General features: G+C 38.8%; 1 protein-coding gene across 1 annotated transcript in view; it reads right to left on the bottom strand.

Annotated features, from left to right (window-relative positions):
* Positions 1-22,240, bottom strand: part of PTPRM (protein tyrosine phosphatase receptor type M) — a 688,077-nt gene that overhangs the window by 495,691 nt on the left and 170,146 nt on the right. Inside the window, exon 2 of the mRNA XM_077809062.1 lies at positions 10,746-10,868. Within this exon, the coding sequence (XP_077665188.1) occupies positions 10,746-10,868 (123 nt within the window). The remainder of the gene's footprint in view (positions 1-10,745; positions 10,869-22,240) is intronic.

Below are 22,240 nucleotides of genomic sequence, written 5' to 3'. Positions count from 1 at the left end.
AATGGCTCAATTAATGAGTGCTTATTTGTGCCCTTAGCTGTCTGCAGAAACAGTGCATGCTTCAGTTACAACAGATAAAGGCTGACCATGTCCCAGTGACAGAGATCTGCACTTCAATGCCAGAGACCCCAGTTCATTTCTGTGTGTTATTTTCTCTCTTCTGGCCTGAAGGACTTGGAGTGCTGTAGAGAACTGAGTGCCTCATGTAGCTCAACAGCAATTAAACTAGCCAATTAGTGTTGCACTAAAGAGCTTTGAAGGAGAACACGTCCAATCATCTTCCCCTGGAAATCTGATAGTTATGATGGTTGACTGTGGAGTGTAAGAGAGGTATGAAATATAGGATTGGGTGAAAATAAAGGACTCTGATGAGTCTGACAGATAAAGATGTCCCTTCCCTCAAAATCAAGGGGGGGAACAAAAACAAAATAATACAGAGATTTTGAAATAGGTTCAAAATTCTAATAGTTAAAAATGCAATCATATATATACACACACAGCAATGAAATATAATATATTGACCTGATCCTTATAATGAGCACCTGCAATTTCAGTGTTCTAATATAGATACATATTTACTCACGTTTTTAAAAATGCATGCCATGTATCATAATATGCATGAAGCAGAACTATGGATATGAATTGCATGTGTGGAATTATTAGATATTTAACATTATTAACTATCGCAAGATTATGACTAGGATAATTACCTGCACCTGCTTTTCTGTAATTAAATGGCTGTGTACATCATTACATTTTTCATGAGGTCCAAACGATATTTTCTTGCCATTGTGCTACTGAAATGCAACTGATTAGAAATGTTGTGACTTTTAGATGAAAACTGCATTATTTCAGTTTGTAGGGAAAATAACTACATTGATTTAACACACAGCACAAAAGTTTTAAGCTCTTTAATTCAGCATATGGAATTCAGGAAAGCATTTTAATTGCTTCTTCCACAACTGGAGAAGTTCTGCAAACATGGAGAGTGGAATTCAGAGTTTGTCACTTTGGAAAATGTCTTGGTTTCAGATGCAAGGTAACTTAAATTTAATACAAAATTGGTCCCTTCTGTGTGAACATTAAGCTAGACCATGAACACACTCAATGTGATACACTTCCATGTTAATGATCAAGCCTTTGGGAGCTGAGCTAAAGTTTGAAGTCTAGGCTTAGAGAGGATATTGTGAGATAATTATATTATAAAGTTAATATATATAGTTTCCTAAATGTGGTGATTTTGGCTGAGCCAATTACTTTGAATTGAAAAATATTGTTTATGCACAAATAGTAAGTGAAGAAAATGTTTTAAATTAACATTTTTCCCCTTTACAGATAGTGTTTTGTGCATTTTTACGGAGTATAAAGTATCATATAGGGTACTGTACACCAAATAAAAAGAATCATGTTAATTAAATAATGGGAACATAGAAACCTACTGATAAGTGATATCAAATTCAACCCAAAATAACAAGCACTCTGTGAATGGCAAATTTATTAAATAGCTTTGTGATTAGACTTGGAAGGATTAGATTTTTATCAGTAAGTGCTGATAAATGTCAATTTCACCACACACACAAAGCAACTAAAAAGTATTTCCATCGATAATAGAAATTTAGATATGCAAAGAAAGAAAAATGTTGCTTGTGAAATTAAGAGTTTGATTTAAGAATATTTATTTTGTATATTTTGACATGAGATGTTTGAAAAATCATTTTAAAATTTATAAAGCTTTACCTTTTTGAATATCAACATCTGTCTTTAAAAAATTGTTTGCCCCTCTCCCATTGTACGACACCCCCCATAATTTCCCACAACTGTGAAAACTGAAATAGATGAAAATAGAAAAAAAAGTTTAAAAATAAAACCACTGATATTATCCATCCATCAAAATTACACAAAAATAAAAATGGAATTCTACCTAGCCTATCTATGGTGCAGCATCCAATGACCTCTGCCTCAACTCACAGGACTTTTTGGCTGCTTTTCCTAAAGCCACAGCTCCAAATGCCAACAAAATACTGTCAACCATCAACACATTAAATGCTATAAAGAGGGATGAACAAAATCTTTTTAATCAGCCACAAATCTGACTGTGGCAAGAATTCCCTCTTTAATTTCTGCACTAAGCCTTAAAATAATATGCCAAAGAAATGGCTCCCTGGAGAATCATACTGATTGCTTGTAAAGGAAAGTGCCTGAGTCCATCTTCTGTTCACCTGGATTTTGACTATGACTAGGACTGACTATATGCCCTTTATCTAGAACAACTGTCTTAAAAGATCAATGGGAAATAACTGATTGAGCCATGGAAATGTACGGGGTCATGTTACACACTTCTTTTAGTAAACTTGTAGATGTTAGGAATCGAACTGGTGAGGAATTTTTGCAGAAACCTCTCCGGTTCAGTGAACTTTCATCAAATCACAGATATGAAACCAGGTATGTTTCTGATGGAATCATGGTAAGCTATGGGTATCCCATGCTCTGGGGCAGCCCCCCCATACCAGGCTTTCTAACTCCACAGAGCGGGCAGCTAGGAAGCCCTGGGAGCCCAGAAGCATGGGGAACCCCAGCACAGTCCCCACAGTGTAGCTGCCTCGGAGCCACAGACTCTGGAAGCCCTGGCAGCTGCCGATTAAAACTGACATGATTCTTGACAAGAATCATGTCAATTTCAGTCAACAAATACCAAGGTGGCTTAGAGCATATTTAGTTTTAGAAAAAAAAAAAGTGTCAGTGTTTACAAAGTGAAAAATTCATGGAATCTCCAGTTCATGGGAAATTTCAAAATGTCAAAATTTCCTGGAAACCAAAAATCCGAAGTTTCAGCCATATCTAGTTTGGAAGGGTTTTGGCCCATTCCTTCTTCATTTCTAAATGGAAGGAACCATGAGAAGAAATCTAATGGGACTAACCAATGTGGCAAAAAGAAAGATAAGCCTTGCAACGAATTAAGATCCCTCTCTCCCCACTAGAATAATTAGTAAACAGGTAATACAGTGATTTCTCCTCCCTCCTGAATATGCAAGGTTCTGTGACTCCTGCTCCGTGAGCTCCAGAGCTGGATTTAGGGACAGATGACCCAGCCAACCAGGGGTACCAGACTTGGTGGGGGTGCCAGGCTCGGGGTGCTGTTTTTGTTGTTAGGGACAAAAGGGAAAATAGAATGTTTGAAACATGTTTCAGGTATTCTGTGTGTGGATTCATTTTTCACTAACCTCCTAGAATGTTATGGACCTTTTCAGAATCTTGTGGAACTTCCCAAACTTTTTGAGAACTATATTTTCCTCAAACCTCCTAGATGGTTGTCAGCCATGCCTTTGCGGGGTGGGGTGGAGCATCGCCAGTCAGTCAGTGAGATACAAGAAAACTGAAGTGAAGTGAGAGCTCAGCTGTGATATTGTGAACCTTGTTTTATTGTGTAATTGTGGAAAATGTACTTGTGTTTTACAACTTGAAGACTGTAAGTAGTGACTAATAAAAGGACATATTTAATGATAGGGATTCAATAGATATCTCTGGCATCTTTACACAGCTAGTAACAGTATTTCTTTTATAATCTTTTGCCATGCTTAACGCGTAATGTCTGATGACTTTCTAAGACTGCGGAACAAAGACTTTTGCTCTTCCTAATAATGTCTGTTTTCCTCAGTAGAAAAAAAAAGATGCCAGTGAAGAAGCCTTGAGGAGCTCAGTATTAGAAGCAAAAAACTCAATTGCAATCTAGTTTGCAGCAAGGGGCAAATTTGATGGTAAAAGATCAGAAACAGACTGTGCTTTAGGCAGTAGTGATCGTCCCAGTGCAGAAGAAATTAACAAGCAAAGCGTAAATGATGGAAGTCCTATTACTAAGGTATTAGAGATTTACCTGCAGATAAGGAATGGAAAAGCGAGGAAAGTGATGGAGAATAGTCCAATTTTCCTGGCAGCATAAAGGAGAGGGATGATAAAGAAAAATGCGGTTCACATGAAAGAGAGAGTAATGACAAAGAATAGTCTGGTTTATGTGAAAAGGAGAGAAATGATAAAGCATCAGCCTCACATGATGACACTAACAGCAGTGAGAAAAACTGCACACTACAAATCAGTACATCAGATCCTGCTTTATGACCAGTGACCCTAAACTCTGCCGATATTAACTGCACAATTTTGAACAAACTGGGCAAAATCAACAATTTGACGTTTCCAGTAAATAAGATTTGTTGACAACAAGAATGGCTGTATCCAAGTAAAGGAACACTATCTGTTTCCAGTACTGGAAAATGCCTAACAGAACTGTTCTGAATGTTTTGAATGAGAGTAAAATGAAGCTTCAGTACTGCTGCGGCCAAAGCTATGACGACGGCGTGAACATGAAGGGAAGAAACAGTGGCGTCCAGACAAGAACCCTTGAGTTTGATCCAAGAGCTTTCTTCAGGACTTGTCACGGTCATTCCCTCAACCTGGTTGTGTCAGATGCAGCATCATCTTCTTTAGATTCAGTATCTTTCTTCCGATTACTACAGAGGATGTACGTCCTGTGTCATAAATATAAAGGGAAGGGTAAACCCCTTTGAAATCCCTCCTGGCCAGGGGAAAGCTCCTCTCGCCCGTAAAGGGTTAAGAAGCTAAAGGTAACCTCGCTGGCACCTGACCAAAATGACCAATGAGGAGACAAGATACTTTCAAAAGCTGGGAGGAGGGAGAGAAACAAAGGGTCTGTGTCTGTCCGTATGCTGGTTTCTGCCGGGGATAGACCAGGAATGGAGTCTTAGAACTTTTAGTAAGTAATCTAGCTAGGTATGTGTTAGATTATGATTTCTTTAAATGGCTGAGAAAAGAATTGTGCTGAATAGAATAACTATTTCTGTTGTGTATCTTTTTTGTAACTTAAGGTTTTGCCTAGAGGGATTCTCTATGTTTTGAATCTAATTACCCTGTAAGGTATCTACCATCCTGATTTTACAGAGGTGATTTCTTTACTTCTATTTATTTCTATTTCTATTAAAAGTCTTCTTGTAAGAAAACTGAATGCTTTTTCATTGTTCTCAGATCCAGGGGTTTGGGTCTGTGGTCACCTGTGCAAATTGGTGAGGCTTTTTATCCAACATTTCCCAGGAAAGGGGGGGTGCAAGTGTTGGGAGGATTGTTCATTGTTCTTAAGATCCAAGGGTCTGGGTCTGTAGTCACCTAGGCAAATTGGTGAGGCTTTTTACCAAAACCTTGTCCAGGAAGTGGGGTGCAAGGTTTTGGGAAGTATTTTGGGGGGAAAGACATTTCCAAACAGCTCTTCCCCAGTAACCAGTATTTGTTTGGTGGTGGTAGCGGCCAGTCCAAGGACAAAGGGTGGAATATTTTGTACCTTGGGGAAGTTTTGACCTAAGCTGGTAAAGATAAGCTTAGGAGGTTTTTCATGCAGGTCCCCACATCTGTACCATAGAGTTCAGAGTGGGGGAGGAACCTTGACAATCATGAATGAATTGGAGAACATGGAGAGGGCTTCCTGTGTGACAACATGTAATGGATGTTGTCCAATTCAACATAGAGCATGCTTTAAGAAATCTTAAAAGCAAAATTCCGATGCAGAAACTACAGAATCCGAACCACCAAAAAAGAAATCAACCTTCTGCTGGTGCCATCTGACTCAGATGATGAAAAAGAACATGCGCCAGTCCGCACTGCTTTGGATTGTTATCGAGAAGAACCCATCATCAGTATGGCCGCATGTGCCCTGGCATGGTGGTTAAAGCATGAAGGGACATATGAATCTTTAGCACATCTGGCACATATATATCTTGTGATGCCGACTACAACAGTGCCATGAGAACACCTATTTTCACTTTCAGGTGACACTGTAAACAAGAAGTGGGTAGCATTATCTCCTGCAAATGTAAACAAACGTGTTTGTCTGAGCAATTGGCTGAACAAGAAGAAGATTAATTATTTGTACAATGACCAAAGTATGCTAGAAACCTCCCAGAACAGATAGACGAGGGTCCTGGCCTGAGCAGATTACAAATTATAGTGTAGACAAGCTTCAAATAAATGAGGAAACAATGGGAAGGTGTTGGATAGGGTCACAAAAACAATACTTCATGACTCGTGTGTCATCACATGACAAATTCAGCCAGTTCGTGGCACCCTTATTGGCAGTTTCAGCAGAGGCTCCAAAGATTGAACAGATATGCAAAGTGAACTACTTTCTGCGTGTTAGAAAGGCACACAGTTTCACGTTATACAGGAAAGCTTACATGGGTACTACTCATGTACAGAATAATATGCTTCATTTTCCAGTGTTGTAAAATCTTAAAAATTCCATGAAAAATAAAATGTAACTTTAACAAAGAATGTGGCACATACAAATCCCACCTTTTGATGTTAATTTACATTTTCTATGGATAACATTTAAACAAACCTCAGAACATAGCTATTTAAAATTACGTAGGAGAAATAGTTCACCATAAGAGATGTATAATGAAGCAGGAACATTGCTGCTAAATAGGAAAACAAAACCTACTGAGAAAATATATTAAATGCTAAAACACTGTTCCTGTAATCAAAGCAAAGTACCATAACCATTTTATGGTTAGACAGTATTTGGATTTAAAATAGTAGGCTAATCAATTGATTTCTATTGGATTTATTCACCTTCCAGACAGGGATAATGACATTCCCAAATACAATTAACACAAAAATATTTATTTTTAACTTTAACCACTTAAAGGTCCTTAATATTAAAGACTTAATGTAATCACTATCTTGTTTTATGGAATATCAACTAGCTGTACATGAAAAGGCCACTTACTTAAAATAATCATTTGCATCAAACATTATGTGAATTTACCAATGAATTGTATGTGCATTGTTATGCATTCAGCAGTGCTATGCATACATGATGCAAATAAGCATATAACCACATCCAAAACTATATATAACCATGTAAATCACATTTTTCATCTCACAAGGTACAGACAAAATTCCTCCCCCAATATTTGGCCAATACCACATTCATGAATAGCATGAGGGTCGTTAAACTTAGAAAACCTTTTGAGTATCCAAAAGGTAGCCTGTAAAGGAATGATTTACAACTGATCCTAAGCAATCCTAAATCACAACAAAAAGAGGGGTCAGTCACTCTGTGAATTCAATTACATTCTTTCATCAACATCAAACCACTGCTGCAGACAAAAGAAATGATTCCACTAAACTTTGGAAACGAACTGAGGACAGACTGTGAAGCATAAAGGAGGACGCACAACTGAATTAAGTGTTTTATTACAAGAACACCAGTGAAAATTATACACCGGAAGTGCCAAACACATAAGCACACTATTGGTAATATTTCCATTTCTCACTTACAATTATACATATATTTATCACTACAACACAATCAGTGACAAGAGTCACATCTGCAGCATGCAAACTGATACCAGGGGAACGTTATTTGATTCAGAAGAGCCTGAACAACTTTGGATTCTTATCTGAGCCATATGAATATTCTCTTTCATCCCACCTTCTTCTCCAGATCCCTACTAATTCCTTCTCAATCCTGTGATCTAGAATCTGATCCTGCTTCGCTTCCCTTCCTCCGTCTGAGTATAGTCAGCTTATTGACATAGATCCCCCAACTCCAGCCTACATCCTAACTTTCCCTCATTCTTTATCCATTCAGCTAATGCCTACGTTGCTCTCCCCTCTTCTATTCTTCTCTCTTCCTGATCCAAGTTCTGCCCCTGCTTCCTACTTTTCTGGCCACCCACCAAGTGTCATTGTGAGGTTTCGTAACTGCAGGGCCAGCTGCTCTTTACAAATCTCATGTATTACGTGCATTCCTATGCATGTCAGGGGCATGTGATAATTCAAGAATCTCTGTACTCTGCTTTGACAATAATGTAAAGCACCACAAAGTGGCCAAGTATTAGAATTATTGTTATGCCATACACTCTGGGGCTCCTCCGAGAAAATTCCAGAGATAATGAGTTCTGAAGACAGCTGCTTGCTCCAAACACTGAGGCTCCATGATGAATCTGGCAGGACATCACTAAAGGTGTGCATGGTGGTGGGGAGGAGGGGGGACATAAAGGGAATGCTAGAATGTGAGACACAAAAACAGAACACAAGCAAGAAAGAGAAAAGGAGTAAATGGGTGTGGGAAGGGGAATGGAGCCTGAGATCAGGCAGAGACCAGATTGTAATTAGATGAAGAAAGGCTGAGGAAGAAAGAATGTTATTTCATTACAAACGCATTGGGGGGAGGAGATGGCATCTCTAGGGACCATATTAGCAGGAATCCCATCCAAAGGACAACTAACCTAAAACGAAAACTCTGCTCCTAACCCAGTTTGCTAGTAAAAGGTCAGATATTGATCACTGGTCCAAAATATTTTTTTTTATAATCTTCGTATGTTTTCCTGCAGCTATAACAGGATTTAATATTTTGTATAATTTTCATTAAGGTATGCGTGCCATTATTTCAAAGTAACAATGGGAAGGAATTCAGTCGGGCTATGCAGTTAGTATAACATACACATAATTAATGATTATTAATCAAATCTGTTTTTCTGATATCATTTATAAAAGATAAAAGTTCTTTAGGAAGGTAAGGAGAGAGATGGAGGGTTTGAGAGAAGGAATGGCCACCACTGTTATAGCATTTTAAAGTGCAGGAATAAGATGATGTAATTGTGAAGTCAAATTTACAGTTTAAATTAATTGATCTTCATCCTGTGAACAACTTCGTTTCTGAAATAAATTAATGAACTATCCGCTTATTCCAGCTGACTCCTCATACACCTGACTCTTAACACTTTAAGCAGATGGTGGAGGCTTAACAAATATTCAGGCCATATGATTTTGTGTATAAATGCACAAATTTCATTCCTTTCTTGGTCTGCTCTTATGCATTTTCAGATTAACACCAACAGTACATTGATGATAGTTTCCAAATAAAACAGGGCAGTGGATGCTCCTATTTCTTTCAGTAAAAATTAATTCATTATTTATGTTTGCAGTACAGTAGCACACCAAGGCCCCAATTAAGATTAGAACTCCATTGTGCTAGGTGTTGTTTATTCCAGCTTTTATTTTTAATACAGTTCAGAAAGATCTTACAACAAACACCGTAAATCTGACAAAAGCATCTTGGTAAATATTAGGCATTCTAAAAATCCTTTTTCTTTTTTTGCCATATAAAACTTCTTATTTTTGGTCCTATTTAAATAGTTTACTGCTTAAAGCTAACACAGCTATCTATTTGAAGTAGAGCTATCTTAACCTTTAATAGTCTCTGTGGAGTAAAATAAATCAAATACCCAATTCAAGAACTAAATGGTATGCTTCCCCCCACTGCCACCTAATTAATATGAAATGTTACATTTTGACATCAACTCACTCATTGAAGCATACTGCCTAAAATTAGCCGTGTCACATACATTAATTTTGCTGTTGCCAAGGGACTACTGAACTGAGCGTACTTGTTTTAGTCTAGTATTTTAATATTGTTGCATAAAGCTTTTTGCTGTGAAAGCCAAGAATTCCCCACAAACCATTAATCTAAGTTGTTCTACTCATTACCGTCAGAAATTAGTTTTTCTAAAATATGTAGCTCAGAAACTGCTGACAAACTACTTCAAATCAATTTTTTTAAATGTTTCTCATAACTCATTGTTCAAGGCTAACTGAAAACTAATTAAAATTGTCAAGAAAATGATTTGAACAAGAAGAAAAGAAAAAAATGTCTACACCAGTGAAGAGGAAAAATTGATACTGCTTGACTGGATCTCTGCTCTTGAATCTGTTTTCTTTATTGTTTGTCAAATGAGAATTCCTCTGCTGTCAAAGGGGTTTTTGACCTTTCAAAGCATCATATGTATGTCCCTATCAGAGAGCAATTGTCCATGTTCTTGTCCAGAACTCCAAGAACATTTCACTTCCTTTCTGAATGGAGAGAAAAGAGCTCCCTAATCTCTCAATACAATTTATTCCCAAATTAAATGTCCATGTAACTAGATAACCAGAAAGTTAAAACATCAAGGATTTTCATCTCCCACTCTGACAGGAAGGCAGGAGGACAAAGAATCAAGTCAAGTGACATACGATAAATTATATTACACACAAGTCATTTTCCTTTCTCTAACAATAACACTACCTACATTAACTAGATTCTTATCCTTGGAAACTGAACACCTTCAAAAGTACATTCATCAAATTGTAGACAGCAAAAACCTGTCCAAATACCCCCAAATTTGGGAAACTTCCTGTTTGTGGAAGGAAAGAGATAGGTAGTACTGCAAGCAATGCAAGTGTTAAGATATTGCATCTGGCCCCTTATTTAGTTGTTTTTTTTTTTTTTTTTTTAAGTGTTTCTCTTCAAAACAGTTTGTATTACCTTTCAATTTGTTTTAAAAAAAATACTTAAAACCATTGTTTTCTCTCCAAGATTTTTTCCCCTTTGAATATTCCTTTTTACAAGATTCCTTTCCACTACTACTACAACATATTAATTTTTATTCCTTCATTCTAGTTTTCTTCTCTCTTTCCTAATTACAGGTATCAAAGTTTGAAACCTTTTGCCTACAGTTTTAAGCATAACAAAAACAACTTCAGTTTGCAGAATGTTCTGTCACACAGTTACCAAAATCATTTCGAAGAGCTAAGTACTACAATTGCAATAAGATTTAGATGAAGCAATGTTCTCTCAATAGCACTGTCACACAGTGCTACAAGCTAAAATGAAAGAAAAGGAGTTTGAACTGAAAACAAACCTGATGGCATCCACGGATCAGATGAGGGCTTTAACAGTGTGTTCACCTGGTCCCAGTTAAGATCATCATCATCAGATTGACTATATCCACAGGAGCTAAATGGCTCATCAAAGGAACAACCTCCTGTAAAATAAATGCACAGGTACAAATTAAATCGAGCAAGCAAATATCAGATGATAAATTCAGCTTGGTATCCAAATGATTCGGAAAGGAAACAGAACTTGAGTCACAGTCATGATAGCTTCACAGAAAATAGGAAATCTTTTTGCTGTGGAAATCTAATCTCAGAGGGGACAAACATGAAATTTAGAATTTCAGTCAATGTTTCACGTACTATTTGGCGTCCAGTACAAAAAACAAACAAAAAAAGGAGTCCAAGAGAACTCCTTCAGCACTGAGCACTGGCTGGAGCCAACAGACCTGACCCTGAAGATCACATCTTTGAGGGCAAGCAAGGGAGAAGAAAACAGGTGGCTCTGGAGAAAATTCTCCAAAAAAGGAATAGTACTGTTTCTGTGTTTTCCTTCCCTTCCTCCTCAGTTGTCCAATCATCAGAGCAGCATCCTTGTTTCGGGGGACTACACCATTCAAAGACAGAGCAGAGTAAAATAAAATATCAAGCATATAGAAGAAAGAAAACCTAGAATGTCTGCTCACTTTTATAGTTGCCAGAGCTTTATTTTGTTAATAGTAGTGTCACTCCTCAACCTCCTGGAGAATACATCATTATGAACACAGTAAGGGTCCAGCAACCGCAAAAGAAAATAGAAATTCTTTGTTTCTTTCCTCAGGTGTGTAAGCATTCTTAAAATGGCCTGTCTGGACAGAATTACTAAAATTTGTTTATAAAATGCTATCTTTCCTCTTGAAGTCTGTCATTTTACTCCATGAAAATGAAACTTTGTGGACAAAATACAGCCCTAATCATGCATACTTCAGTCCACATTAAAACAGGTGATGCACTTGTTCATATGAAACTAAACTTTGGGGGCTGACCCTCAATTTTGAGACCAGACTGTACAGATATAAAAGAGACCTAAATTTGCCAAGCTTCACTGAAAAGGGAGCTTCAAACAAAATATAGATACAAAACCTTAAAAAGAAGTCCCTAAATTGCTCCTACAATATTATTAAATCCATGACTAAAGAGTTTCCAAAATACTTTATAAGGAAATAAATGAGTTATGGATAAAATAACCAAAATATTAGCAAAACAGTCTTACTACAACCCACTACTGCCTTCCTATTACATACTGCTGGCTCATAACTGAGAATGAGACACATTTTGTGAGAATTATAACTATAAAATTCATTTTGCATTAACGAACAGTCAATAAAGCATCTCTTCCCTCTCCCCTCCCCCCCCCCAAGTACTGCCATCTGCTTTCCTTTTATTGTGAATCTCACTTAACATATTGTGTATGTCCTAGTTCAGAGGCATAGGTCAACCTACACTGTTCTAAACTGTGCCACGTAGAAGTGTCTTATTCATTAGCTCTTGGTATGCCAGGGAAATTAGCACCAATGGAAACTGTATCTTTCTGTATCACTTTTAGGAGTACAAGTCTCAATTAGATAGTCCACTGGGTACCAAAAAACTCATTAAAGAACTTACAGCACTAAACTCAATCGTTCACCTTGACAACAGATTTAAGTCATCATTCTTACCAAATTTAACAAATTCAGAAATAAAACAGATTTGTTGAAAGCATACTAAGCGACATCTGTAACATTTGTGGTGAGAAGATTTAAACTATTATGCAGCATTTGCAGGACATATGCTCTAATGTTTGCATAAATCTTGCTTGATGTAGTAAAATTCATCTAGGTGCTTAGTTTCAGACACAGAACAAAGTAGACTTGACCTTGCATTTCACTATTTGAAGAGAAAAATATGCATGAATTTTTATAGGGAATGTCCCTCAGAAAGAGATCCAGAGAAAAGCAAGGGAATGGTTGAAAGGATGATTTACAAAGTAAATCTTGGAAGAATGCATATGACCAAATAAAAAAAAAGTTAGCAGTACGCTAGGGTTTACAGTTAAAATTTATGGTGTATCAATTTAATTCTCTCCATTATGAAAAGGTCTTTATGCATTGAAATGGCACATAAAAATGTCAGTTCTTCCTAAACCCAGGATAAGAACAGCGCTCCTACAAAGTCCAATACTTGTGAAAGTGAAGATTTTGTGAATTTTATATTGCCATTAGATGTTTCTCCCCTTCTCTCCAGTTATGAAGTTCACAGAAATATAGATAAACAGGACTGAAGAAGATGGGAAAGACCTACAAGTCTATCCATGCCATCTTCCTCTGCCAATACAGGAGCATTTCTCAACATATTTTCTACTGTTTTCCATCATTTCTCGTGTTAAACTATTGCAAAGTCATACATCAGGAAGTCTGATAACTTTTGTTATTGTTTTTTTCCTATTACTGACCATATGTGTTCCCCAAATAACTGCTCTTCATCTTTTGTATTTATACCCATCGAACACTTGAATGTCATCACCTTATATATATATATATATATATATATAACACCTCTTCTAATCTAATCTTCCCATATACACTATAGACTATATGTAAGAGGAAGACTTTTACATTCTACACTGCCACAGTGACCAGATTATCACACTGTAAGATAGCCTAGCCTTAAATAGTTAGGTAAGAAAACTACTGACTGAAGTACATGAGATCCTTAATAGCATAGATGTCAACCCATGTTAACCTCTGCATTGGTTTTCAGAAGATAAAACAGATTAATAAATTGAGCTAGACAAAAATTGACTTATTAGGAAGTGTTTTGTAGATTAAAAAACTGTGTCTCATATGTATATTGGGTGCACAGGAAGTTTCATAAGCTGAACTAAAAACACTGAAAATATTTGAGAAACAGCTGGAGAGCATAACAGAATGAGAGAACAAAGTATTGACAATCAAGAACCACGGCAGTTTGAATGGCTTTTATTTGTTTGCAGGTAATTCTGATATTCACATATAATTTAGTTAGAAATGTGGCAAAGCTATTCATAAATAGGCCAAAACAGCTGACAACAATATCTTTACACTAATTGCTAGTCACGCTCTCCATCTTTCTACTCCCTGTTCTGGCACAATGCTATTACTATACTTGGTTTCTATCTGCACAAAATGAAAACTGAATGCTTTCCTTCTGCACTGATGTTCAGTTAATTGGACATGATATAGACAAGACAACAAGGAAAAATATGTATCAATATCCCCAAACAACCTTAGTTCCTCATGTTTCTTCCACTGTTCTTAAAAAAAAAAAAAAAAAAAAAAAAAAACTTACAACCAACAAATTAGAGGATTGTTTAAACTCAGCTACAAATGTTTGATACGTTTTACTTAAAATAATTATTGTTCTATTTAACTGAGTTTATTTTAACAATTAAAATACAGTCTATATCACCTTCTCTAAATCATGTTTTCACTTCACTTCTGAATTTAATTGACAAAAATGATAAAGGTGTATAAAATGCATCCTAACTTTAATCACGTCACATTTAGTGATACTGAGCACAGCAGAAACATTCTTTTAAAAGCTATATAATTTAATCAAGCAAAGCAATTTTCCCATGTTACCCTGGCATTAAAATATCTACAAGCTGAACTATATTTTAAAAGTACTATTTCTAGACTTACTGAAATATTTTAAAGAAAATAGGATGTATCTGTTCCATTAAGGTTCTCTGGTTTGTACTGCTTTCATACAAATTTGTGGATTCTTGAGAAAAATTTTATGGACAAAGGGTCTATTATTTCTTGTAGATATTAAAAGCTGTGGCATTCAGAATGAATAAAATTGTCCCCAGTAATTGTAGTGTTTCATCCAGTTCACTCTATGTCACTGTAGAACTCTATTTCTTGAGAAAAAATGTTCTGTTTTTACATGGCTAATTTATTATAGATCTTGAATATGTTGTTGGATTCAGCCAGAAAGTTAAGATAAAATGAAATCTATTACTGACTTCATTTTTTCCAACAAGAATTAAGTTTTTTCAAGGTATTTATTTTACATTCAGCTTACTGTATAAAGGATACAACATAATATTGACTGTTAAAAAGACATTCAGGTTGGGAATGTGACACAATCCAACGAAGACAAAGAAATTCGAAGTTGAGCCAGACACTTTGCCTTGATCCTGCTGTGTTTACATAATGCAGGGATCTCAGATTTTTATGTGGTGTTTCATCCAAATATATGCTACAAAATGTAAGGGTAACGGGACATGTTATGGCTAGGAGTATCAGCCTTAAATGTTAGTTTCTTTGACAGGGAAATGTATGCAGGCTAATACAATGCACCATAACTAGCAATGCAAATGCTCTGTGGCAAATTACATCCAATTTTTACTGTAAGGCCCTCTGGGTTTCTGCAGCACTTCTATGAAAAGCAAATAGAAAATTCTGTGGCAGAGATAGGTAAACTCAGTTTTTGAGTTTATTGAATTAAACACGAACATGAATAATACAAGTAAAGCATTATTTATGTCCTAGTTGATATTAATTTTAATTTACATTTTGTTGTCCTCGAATTTTCAGGGTTTAATGTGGCACAGATGGTTGTGTTGTCGAAACATAACCACACTGTATGAGTTGTTGGGGAGGGGACAGAGGTTTTAACAGCTGGTTCAAAAATATTTGGGGCTTTTGGCAGAAGAGAAGACATAGGAAGCAATTTGGGCTCTTAGCACCCATGAGGTATTGGTGGCTTTTGGTAATGAGGAGGGGAAGCAATTCCTCTTTCCTCAGTGACAGATGCATAGGACCAGTGGACTTTTTTTTCGGGGGGGGGGGGGGGGGGGGAGGAGAAGGAATCCTATCTGTGACCGGGTGCCCCCTGCCCTTGCAGCCCCCACAGTCCTACTACACCCTGCACCAGGAAAGGAGCAGCAAAGTTGGGTCCTCCAGGCCTGCCTAGAGAGGTAGCATGGATGCAATCAGAGATCAGCAGGCTCAGCTAAAAGGCACTGCAGGGGCTAAGCAGTTCAGTTCCTGGCTAGGGCCACTGGGGCAAAGCAGGGTGTGCCTTGCTGGCCACAGAAGCTCAAGAGACAACCAAAGTTTGGTTTTGGCTGCATTTGCTTAAACAGAGAGAGAGGAACTTTAACACTGAGCTAAGGAGTGAAGATAAAGGAGCCAGGTGGGAAGAAGCTTAGTATGTGGCTGCTGTCTAGAGCAATGGTCTCCAAAGCAGGGTGCACGTACCCCAGGGGGTGCTCAAGATGATCCACTGGGGGGGCGCGGCAGGAGGAGGCGGGGGGGGGGGGGAAGGCGGCCGGAGGAGCGCCGCCCTAAGATTAGCCGGAATGCCACCCCTTACAGTGTGCCACCCTAGGCATGTGCTCCCTATGCTGTTGCTTAGAGCCAGCCCTGAGAGGTATCCTGAGGAAAGAGTGGGAGTTCTCCAACGCGGAGGGGTTGACAGTGGCACCCTCACTCGTTCATTCGTTTTCAGCGTATTGCGACATATTGCAGTCTACATGGGTCCAGTTAAGTGGCTTTACGGATTATATTATCTAGTTTTAACTAAACTAACCCTCACAAAATGGACAAGTGGCTTAAAAAGAGTCCTGCAAAGACACAGTGGATTGAAGATAATACTAATAATGCGAGCACAAGCGAACAACAAGAAAATGGCATAGCTGACAGTTCTCCTCCTAATTCGAGCTCTTCGTCAGCCACATTACGAGGTAAAAACAATGACGATCTAATAGATCTGACAAGAAGTCTGCCAAAAAATTCGAAATTATCAAGAAGACTATTTGAGATATGGATTTACATCCACTATCATTAATGATGAACCTTGCCCTAAATGTATATTGTGCCTTGAGATATTAGCTAATGATAATATGAAGCCATCACGATTAGCAAGACATTTAAAAACTAAGCATCCAGAACATGAAGACAAACCTCTACAATTTTTTCAGCTATGTTTAAAGTCATGAGATACTCAATCCAGTACTTTACAAAATTTCACTAAACTTAACGATAAACGTTTAGAAGCCTCTTTTGAGGTTTCTTACTTAATAGCGAAAGACAAAAAGCCACATACCATTAGGGAAACACTTGTTTTTCCTGCTGCGGCAAAAGTGGATGAAATAATGAACAGAACACAATATGGCGACAAACTAAAATGCATTCCTTTGTCAGCAAATACTGTTGGAAGACGTATAAAAAACATTGCTGAAGATTTGAACAAACAAGTATTAGAATAAATTACGCATTGTGGGAGGTTTGCTATACAGCTGGATGAAAGTACAGACGTTTCTAACATGTCTCAGCTTATGGTATATGCTAGATCCTGTTTCGATAATGAAATACACGAAGAACTACTTTTTTTTGTGAAAAGAACAGGAGTACTTGGGGCACCTTAGAGACTAACAAATTTATTTGAGCATAAGCTTTCATGGGCTACAGCCCACTTCATCAGATGCATAGAATGGAACATATAGTAAGAAGATGGGGGGTGTAGGGAGCTTGGCGGGCCGCATGTTTGAGACCCTGGTTTAGTTAAAACTAGATAATATAATCCGTAAATCCACTTAACCGGGCACACGTAAACTGCAACGTGTTGCAATACACTGAAAGTGAATGAACGAGTGAGGATGCCACTGTCAACACCTCCGCGTTGTGGAACTCCCACTCTTCCCTCAGGATAACTTGCAGGGCCAGCTCCGGACACCGGCATAGGAAGCACGTGCTTGGGGCGGCACACTCTAAGGGGCGGCATTCTGGCCAATCTTAGGGCGGCGCTCCTCCGGCCGCCTCTTTTCTTTTCCCACTCTGGGGGCACTCCTCCTGCTGTGCCCCCCAATGGATAATCTTGTACACACCCCACTTTGGAGACCACTGGACTAGAGGGCCCCTGGGTTGGAACCCGGAGTAGTGGGTGAGCCCCGTGTACCCCACTGACCACTGATTATGTGGTGTAAAGCCTGAGAAGGGGACAAGCTGGTTTGGAAGCTTGAGTGAAGGTCTGAATTTAAAAGGGCCTGATCTGGGGCTGAAAACCCTCATAGGGCAGACAGACTGTTCTTGGACTTTTGCTACCCCAGAAGCATTTTGATTGCGTGACTCATCTGGAGGGTTGAGCACTGAAGGTTGATAACCTACCCAGTTAGCCACCAGTTGCATCAGCTTGAGGCATTCAAGAAGTGAGTGTGCCCCATTATACCATCTCAGCAACTTCTGACAGCAACCCATTCCTCTCTGTCCCAATATCAACGAGTATATTCAACAGAGAGGGCCAAACATTAACTAAATAGTTTATTTAAAATGACCAGCAGGGAAACAGTTAACAATATTGACAAAGTGCCATCATTAAGCTCTTCTGAAGAGAATAGGGCAAATCATACCTCACAGTTATTGTTTAGGATTCCCCACTTACAGAGACAAGACAGCGCCTGCACTCACTGCTTTACATTTGTTTGACATTTTTAAAATTAGAGGGTTATTTGCACACATAATGGACTAGAACCTTTCATTTACATATATAAATAAATCTTAGATTTTGCAGAACATTCTGCAACATATGGTGGATTCTGTGAGGCAAATTCTGTGACTGTGGAATTGTAGAATAACTAAGGCCCTTAGGAAACTAAGCAATAATGGGGTGAAAAGTAAAGTACTGTCACACATTACAAACTGGCTAAGACAGAAATGAAAGACCAATTTTCAACATAGCAAAACAGTGCAGGGCCCCGGGGTTCTCTGCAAGGACCGTTTAATATATTTATTTAAGATATGGAGAAAGGGATGAGGTGACAAAATTCACGATTCAAAATTATTTACATTAGTCAAATTTGCAAAGACAATGATAGCCCTTAGATTGTCCTAGTAAGGCTAGATGAATGGGCAATTGTCAACAGACTTTTGTATTTAGGTATGTGGCTTACTGACCTACTTGGAAAGTTCTTTGTATGCAGATTCTTGACAAAACAAGATACAACTATTCCTTCAGTGCTATTATAGCCTATCAAGTTAAAACTACTTTCCAGATGTCTTAGTTCACAGATAGCTTTCACAACAAACTGCAACAGCCTCAAATGTGCCAATACAACTGTAACATGTCTGCAATGAAGTAAACATAAAAAAAATCCTTATAAACATTTTGCAAGAGAGGTCTCAAGCATGTGCAGAAATCCTTTTTGAAACGAAATAAACCCAAACTAGAAGTGGTTTCAAAATATGCAAAGACTTCAATTTGCAATATGGGCTCATGTCCAGAGTTGTGAACAATTCTCTAATATAAATTACTTGTTATAGAATCTGAAAAGAAATCTGTTGAATATAATAAAAGCCTGGTTACTTCTAGATTAATAGTGAGTGAATAATATGGATATGGGGGGAGATTTTTCAAATGAAAAATTGGGACACCTTTCTTCATATTCTATACGTGTAGGTTTGGAATGGCTTTGACAAAGGCAGGAGTGGGGTGGGGAAAAAAAAGCTGTCCTAGGTGCATGGAAGGGTTTTGTCAGCCTGGGATGCAGTTCTCAATGTGGAAAGTTTTGGCCTGAGGGGTGTGGGAGGACTTTCACAGCTGAGAGATGCTAGGGAGTTGCACTGGGGTATGTGTGTGGGAGAGTGTGGACACAGACTTGTTCTGAGGCTGTAGAAAGGTTTTGGCAGCTTCACACAGTGGCTGATGGAGTGGAGAATCCAATTTTTGGTGCTTCATTGAAGAGGGTCAAAAAGTTTGGATGACACTTCAGAAACAACCCAGAACTTTCACCAAACATTTGTTGCTGTTCTCTCTGTTCTCTCCACACACACACACCCCTCACCCCTTTCAAAATGTTGTCAAAACCAACGTCTCTGCAAAACATTTAAACTAAGAAGGAACACCATATTTCAGCAATGTTCCAATTATAAAGCCCCTGTGAAAATCTGCTCAAATTTGTCCAAGTTACTATAAAACTTCAAAAAAAATCAGTTTGCACATGCTCATAGACTTCATGAGTTTTAGCAACTAAAATCTGTGAAGACTGCACCCTCACTAAGCATACTTCATCCCCTCACATCTGCTGACTGGACTCTGCATGTACCAAACAACCGAGTATGCTCTCTCAGCTCCTAGTGCTGATCAGACTGAATGCACCTTCAACACAGTGCAACTGCCATGTTCCAGCCCAAGGGTGAAGCTGGCCTTTGCCTATAAATGGCCTTTCCCTGTAATGGCTGTCCTGGGCAGGGTGGGCTAGGCCCCAGAACTGAGAATAGGGAGCCTGTGCTCTCAATGACTCTCATGCTGGCATCCGGGCAGCATAGGAGAAGAAGCTGTCTGATTCGAATGCAGAGTGGACAAAAGAATAGACCCAGGGGGAGGTAATGGAGTTGACTGGAACAATGAATCTAGTGAGGCTGGGACAAAGAGCCAGGAATGGTGAAGACTGGATGGAGCCAAAGAAGGGGTTGGGGAGAAGACTCAGATTGGATGAGAAACCTGGTCAGGGAGAGTAGGCCTGAGAGCCAGTGAGGAGAGGGAAATGAGGGAAAGACAGGAAGGGGGAACAGCAACTAGCTGGGCCTGAAGACTGGGAATTGGGGACGGGGGAAAGAGAGATTGGGACTCAGAGGAAACCCAGAGGGGGAGACTAGGATTGGCTGGGCAAGGAGACTGTGACAAGAAGCCTAAGGATTAGGGGAAGCCAGGAGAATGGGATTGGAACAAAGAGCCAGGAGTGGAAAAGAGACAAGACGTGAAAACAGATTGGAGCAGGGCAGAAGGGGTCAGACTTGGTGCAAACAGGTAGGAGAGTCTATGCCCACTGCACAAACATTTTTCCAGTGTCTGGAAAAGGGAAACTAAAATTCCTGAGTCTCTCCATTCCCCTGCTATCAGCAAATATTTGTGAACCCCATAGGTGAAGTATTTCACCACCCTCTCGTGTTGGTCCATATACAGGATAACAACCTACTTCTGCTGTCAGTTATTCCATAATCTCAAGGGGTAGAAGCCTGTCTGGTGAATCAAATGTTTCTGTTCCTTCTTATGAACCATGTGGATGCCAATATGATACCCCATGATGAAATCAGTTTGTTTGCTTAAAAAACAAACCTAGGAAAAACCCCTAGGAAGGGGAAAAAACCCCTAGGAAATTAAACTTCCAGATTGCCTGTGCCATCTTAATTTGGCCCTCTTGTGTGTATGCATTTTTCCCCACAAAATTCCTGCCTCACCCAGAGCAAAGGATGAATCTATTCTGGTGATGAATCAGAGCTGTGTTATAAAGGAGGCTATTTCTACGCAGGACCCCTTCCTCATTTGTTGCACAAGTTGGAAGGTATGCAATGAATGAGGTAAGAGATTGCAGGAAGAAAAAAAGGATGGTTTCATGGTTAAGACAGTTGAATGCTGTTCAGGAAAACTGGTTTCTATTCATCCCTCTGCCACAGAGTTCCTGTGTTTAAACCAAACTTTCCAGAAATGGTCACTAATAGTGTGTTCCTCTTTCTGGTGCCTTGATACTCTAGAGTCTGATTTGCAGAAGTGCTGAGCACTCACAGCTGCCACTGAGGTCAGTGAGAGCTGTGCCTTGCACATATGCAGTGCTATATAATAAGTACTCTGAAAAACCAGGTCTCAAATTGAGCACTCAAAATTAGTGGAAACTTTTTACCTTAATCTCTGTGTCTCAGCTCACTAGCTGGTACCGCCCCCCACCTTATCTCACAAGGGTGTTGCAGAGATAAATTTATGTATGTCTGTGAAGTACTCAGATATTGCAGTGACCAGCGCCACAGAAAACCCCATAATGAAATGATTAACTCAGGGCTTGTCTACACAGCCCCACAGTTCAGATTAAAGGGATTTTGAATTGCTGTGCATGGTCGCATGATGCGCTGTAACTCCCCCATGTTTACAGAGTACTATGTTTATGCTAACTAGCTACCTTTTGTTGGTGCTCACAGCATCCACATGGGGGAGTCACAGTGCAGCACACTAGTGCACGCTGCAGTTCAGACCCCTGTAGTCCGAACTACAGGGCTATGTAGACATAGCCTCCCTCTCCATCGATGGTTTGAATACTGTGCTGTACATAAGGAACAGGGCCATACCCTGAACACTGAGGATAAAGGAAATGATGAAAGGCTGCTCACTACATGAGCTCTGTGTACTGAATGAGGCAGAATTATTGTGGAAAAAAATATGCAATCATATAATTCAAGAAGGTATCAGAATGCCTATGAACAGGAATGACAAATTAAGGTTTGCATACAGGCAACCTTAATTCTGGATTTCCCCAACTTTGAGTGCTTGACTTTTCAGCCTTAATAATTAAGTTGTTTTGACAATTGTGTGTGTAAAGCTGTATATTACAGCCACAAGAATAGCCATACTGGGTCAGGCCAATGATCTGTCTAGCTCAGTAGCCTGTCTTCTGAGAGTGGCTGGTGCCAGATGCTTCAGAGGAAATGAACAGAACTGGGCAACTTATTGAGTGATCCATCCTCTGACATCA

This window comes from Eretmochelys imbricata, chromosome 2 (genome assembly GCF_965152235.1).
Source record: "Eretmochelys imbricata isolate rEreImb1 chromosome 2, rEreImb1.hap1, whole genome shotgun sequence".
In the NCBI taxonomy this organism is placed as follows: Eukaryota; Metazoa; Chordata; order Testudines; family Cheloniidae; genus Eretmochelys; species Eretmochelys imbricata.
Note: the sequence above shows the minus strand (reverse complement) of the source record. Positions and strands in the feature narration are given on the sequence as shown.